The sequence below is a fragment of the Anarhichas minor genome, unplaced genomic scaffold (genome assembly GCF_050575085.1).
Source record: "Anarhichas minor isolate MPS153535 unplaced genomic scaffold, ASM5057508v1 ptg000054l, whole genome shotgun sequence".
Taxonomy (NCBI): Eukaryota; Metazoa; Chordata; class Actinopteri; order Perciformes; family Anarhichadidae; genus Anarhichas; species Anarhichas minor.
The window spans coordinates 4,321,899-4,326,519 of NW_027466500.1; the positions used below are offsets into that span (position 1 = coordinate 4,321,899).

General features: G+C 45.5%; 1 protein-coding gene across 1 annotated transcript; it reads left to right on the forward strand.

The window, feature by feature from the left end:
- The first annotated feature begins 1,687 nt into the window (after positions 1–1,687).
- Positions 1,688–4,180, forward strand: htr7 (5-hydroxytryptamine receptor 7). Its single transcript, XM_076075842.1, has 2 exons — positions 1,688–2,277; positions 3,273–4,180. Exons 1-2 carry the CDS (start codon positions 1,688–1,690, stop codon positions 4,171–4,173), a joined length of 1,491 nt encoding a protein of 496 aa, XP_075931957.1. The 3' UTR covers positions 4,174–4,180.
- Positions 4,181–4,621: the final 441 nt, after the last annotated feature.

A 4,621-nucleotide genomic window follows, 5' to 3' on the forward strand; every position in this document is an offset into this window, starting at 1 on the left:
TATGACCTCACGTTGTCCTGTTATAATAACATGATACTTCAGTCTAAACTACACCTTTATCCTTCAAATTAAACAATCTGAGTAACTTTAATTTCAATAAAGGGGTGATATGTAGATATTGCTTTATTGTGAGGGTGCACAAGCCAAAAAGGCTTGAAACCATTCATTTAGGGTGAAGCTAGAGGGTCGCCTTGAAGAAACAACTTCCAGTTGATCAAAATAAAGTGAAATTTAACCATATTTCCCTGGGGCCCCGTGCAACTCCTCGATGTCCTCTACAAGGTCCCGAGTCCCAGACTGAGAACCACATTTCTCAAAGATAACTCATGTTTAAAGGTCATTTGGCATCATAAGAGAAATGCAAATACATTACATTGTACAATTTTAAAAACTAAAATTGTAAGTTAATATACAAACACATGATGTCATACTGAGAAAAAAAAAGTATTCCTGTACTATAGTGTAGAAATAGCCAGCTGCAACAACATGCAGTAGCGCCTTATGACCGCTTGATGCCGCTACTATCCGTGTCTATCCGCAGCATTAGTATCATACCCACGTATGAGGTTATAGTACAATATTTGGGCTCAGATTGAAAAATGATGAAAAGGCTTGGGGAGCAGTTTGGGTTCCTGCTCTCACCTCCAGCAACACACATTTCATAAGTTTCAGAAGTGAGATGAAGGTAGAATGCACCTCTTGTCTAACACTTATAATTTAATGCTTCCGCTTGAACTAACAAAAATGAAATTCACTTCACCTCAGCTCACATTGGTTACATAAGAACCAACAAATAATAAGATTGAACCTGTCTTCACGATAAAGTAACTCTATCATCCTGTGTCGTTTCTCTTTAAAGTGATAAAAAAAGTTAACTCTGGAACAAATAAAACATAAAGCCCTATGAGATTATAGTGTTATCATCTAAAATATGTCAGAATGCTCTTTTCTTGGATGGATTAGTTGTATAATAGTAGCAATGTTCTTAAATGTCCGGCGACAGCCCACTCTTTCACACCATCATTTGTTGTCCATTCACGTTCTGTGTAATCCAGGTTTGTTTCTCTCTAGGGTGTGCTTATGTGCGCGCGCGTGAGTGTGTGTAGAGGGTGAAATGCTTAGTAACACAGACGATACCAAAATACTAAAAATTTTGCGCAATTACGCACGCTCATCCATGGACACAGTTTGTCCTTGCCTAGACATTCAGGAGAATGAACTCCAAAAAGGCAAAACAGATTGTGGATCATTTTTTGCACGTTTTTTAGATTGGCTCCTCGGCAGCCTATAGGCTATCCAACATGTTTTTTGACGTCACATGCCAACTTCTGTGAGATGTATAGGCACGCACTGCAGTTTTTAAGTGTATATCTTTCTACACATGAGGATGACAAGTAGCGTGGTTGGCAGGGTGGTCAACAAGAAAATCGTATTTTATAGGTTAAGTATTTGGGGAATTTGCCTGCAGTGTGCCACGTGCGTAATGACGAGTATGTATTTAAATAGAAGAATTAAGGCGTTGAGGCTCTATGAGGGAAAGAGAGCATGTCAGAGTAGTTTACCCTGACGGGGGCTGTGGAAAGGAATTACTCATTTCTCACACCAACATTGGCACATCCGTGCGCATCTATGTCACCACCGGACGGGTCTCCAAGTCAATGGATAAAAAGGAACAGAAGGCAGCAGAATGGTTGTTGCGGGAGCGAGTAACGGAACCGTCGGTAGTGGCAACATGAGGTCGTCGTACATGATAGACGATAGAGTTGGTGGCGGAGATCCCGGGAGCTCCACCAACATGATGATCTTGGAGGCTCTTGCGCCCCGGCTGCTAAAGATTGCACAAGGCGCTGCAGAAGCAGCAGCAGCAGCGGAAGTGGCAGCAGCAACGACGTCTCCATCCACCACCAGTCAGCCGCAGGTCATGGAGACGAACGGGACCCGATGCGGCGAGCAGATCCTGAGCTACGGCTGGGCCGAGAAAATCCTGATTGGCGGGATCCTCACCATGCTCACACTGTCCACCATTTGCGGGAACTTGCTGGTGGTCATCTCCGTGTGCTTTGTCAAAAAGCTGCGCCAGCCGTCCAACTATCTGATCGTTTCGCTTGCCGTGGCGGACCTGTCAGTGGCCCTGGCCGTGATGCCGTTCGTCAGTATCACGGATCTAATTGGTGGTCAGTGGATATTCGGACAGTTCTTCTGTAACGTTTTCATCGCCATGGATGTGATGTGCTGCACCGCGTCCATCATGAGTCTGTGCGTAATCAGCATTGATAGGTGAGAACAACTTATTTTATGCTTTTTAATAGAGTAAAGGTTTGTATTAAATGCAGGGAAACGATATGTCAAACAATCACACTATATAAAGCGACTTGATCAATATTCAGACAAGGCAGAAAAGACAACGAGGCAGATGTAAAAAACTTTGTTCATTAGTAGGCTACCCGTATTTTATATCATTGATTTATTCAACTTTTACGCATCGCAGTTTTGGAACCAAACTCTCCGCAGGTAGATTTTGTCAGAAGCAGAAACATTTTCTTTAATCCCACTCGCCATGTTCTTACAAAAATGTCTTTACCCAGTCTAAAAATATATTTGTTGCTCAGTCCTGAAACGTGGGGTTTGCATAGGGAGGTCAAAGCGCGGAGGTTCACTGTGGCTGAGGGTGTTTCTCAAGGGCACGACATTTTTGGCTCGGTTCGTTGTCCACTCTGCACCAGGTTCCTGTTATCTGAACACAGCACTTGAATCGAATCAAAAGGGTCAAAGTGGGAGTTGAATAAATCCAGGAGCAATACACAGTAAATTACTAAAACTGCGCCAAATCTGAAGTCAAAATTATTGCAATAAATGATTCCTATCTTCGTTTCTTTAACACACCTGCATGTCTGCTGTGGGCTGGTGGGTTAAATCAAGTATGTAAATGTATTGTTTTAAGCTGTATAATAGTGGCACATGGCTCAGACATGTAGACATATAAGCTTTATTTAAAACTGAAAGGTTTGCTGATCACACATGGTCTTTCTCGGCAGCTTGGAACAGTTTCCAACCTGGGGGCTGCATATGGCAACCACAGATTGCTGTTAAGCACCTTGCTCAAGGGCACCTTGTTAAAGGTGGACGGTGCATCACATACGGGTAAAAAAAAAAAAATGCAAGAAAATACCTTTGTGTTGGAGTAAAACTTATAAAAATGGGAAAAAAATAATCAGATGAAATTTGTTTGCCTGTTTTTGAAATCATTTATCTGGACATATATTTCTCTGTAGGTATCTGGGTATCACAAAACCCCTGACGTATCCTGTCCGGCAAACCGGCTGCTGCATGGCCAAGATGGTGCTGTCAGTGTGGCTCCTCTCAGCCTCCATCACCCTCCCTCCTCTGTTCGGCTGGGCACAGAACGTCAATGACGGCAGAGTCTGCCTCATCAGTCAGGACTTCGGCTACACCGTCTACTCCACAGCTGTGGCGTTCTACATCCCCATGTCAGTGATGTTGATCATGTACAACCGCATCTACCGTGCGGCCAAACTCAGCGCCGCCAAGCACAACATCACCTGCTTCCCCAGGGAAGGGGAGCGCGGTGCGCGCGCGGCTCCTCGAGGGGGAAGAAGAGGGCAAGAGGCCCACCGGCCAGCGGTATCAGGAGAAACAGGAAGTGTTGAAGGGACAGAGGCTGAGCAGGAAGCCGAGGAAGAGGAGGAGAGCTTGGACTGCGTGGCAGCGGCGTTGAAGCTCCAGCGTGAGGTGGAGGAGGAGTGCAGCACGCGCGTCTCGCGCCTCCTCAAGACTGGTGAACACCACCAACGCCGGAAGAGGAAAAACCAGTCCATCTTCAAACGGGAGCAGAAGGCTGCCGCCACTCTGGGCATCGTGGTCGGCGCCTTTACCTTCTGCTGGCTGCCATTCTTCTTGGTGTCCACTGCCAGGCCATTCGTCTGCGGTGTGGAGTGCAGCTGCGTGCCGCTCTGGCTGGAAAGAACTCTGTTGTGGCTGGGATACGCCAACTCCCTGATTAACCCCTTTATTTATGCATTTTTCAACCGTGATCTGAGGACCACATACAGTAACCTCCTGCGGTGCCGCTACCGGAACATCAATCGGAAGCTGTCAGCGGCTGGCATGCACGAGGCTCTGAAACTGGTGGAGAAGCCGAACACTGATATGTAAAGTTCAGTATCAGCGATGCTGCAGAGATCAACAGAGACAGCCAGGGAAAATGCCAGAGGGGTTTAGACTGTGGCACACAGCCACCACGCTGCCAAAATGGTTATTTCCTCAAATTTGTACAATGATCGCTGAGGCGAGAGGAGGCGGGATGAAATGGATGCATATGAAGGAACACTGAAGAAGCTTAAATCTTTTCATTTTCTTGGAATTGGGAAAAATGTAGGAAAGGTTGAACTCAGTGGTGAAAGATTTATATTGTCTGAATTGTGGCTGCTGCAGTGGACTATTTGTAAAGTGCTGTACAGTGTAACTACTGTACAACAATTGTAATGATGGTTGCTACCTTGGTGCATTCAAAGCTGATTGCTAGCCCACTAAACAGTCATTTGCACATGACATTGTTACAAAAGTCGGTGGTGCTACACACTGACTTTGTACTCGCCTACCA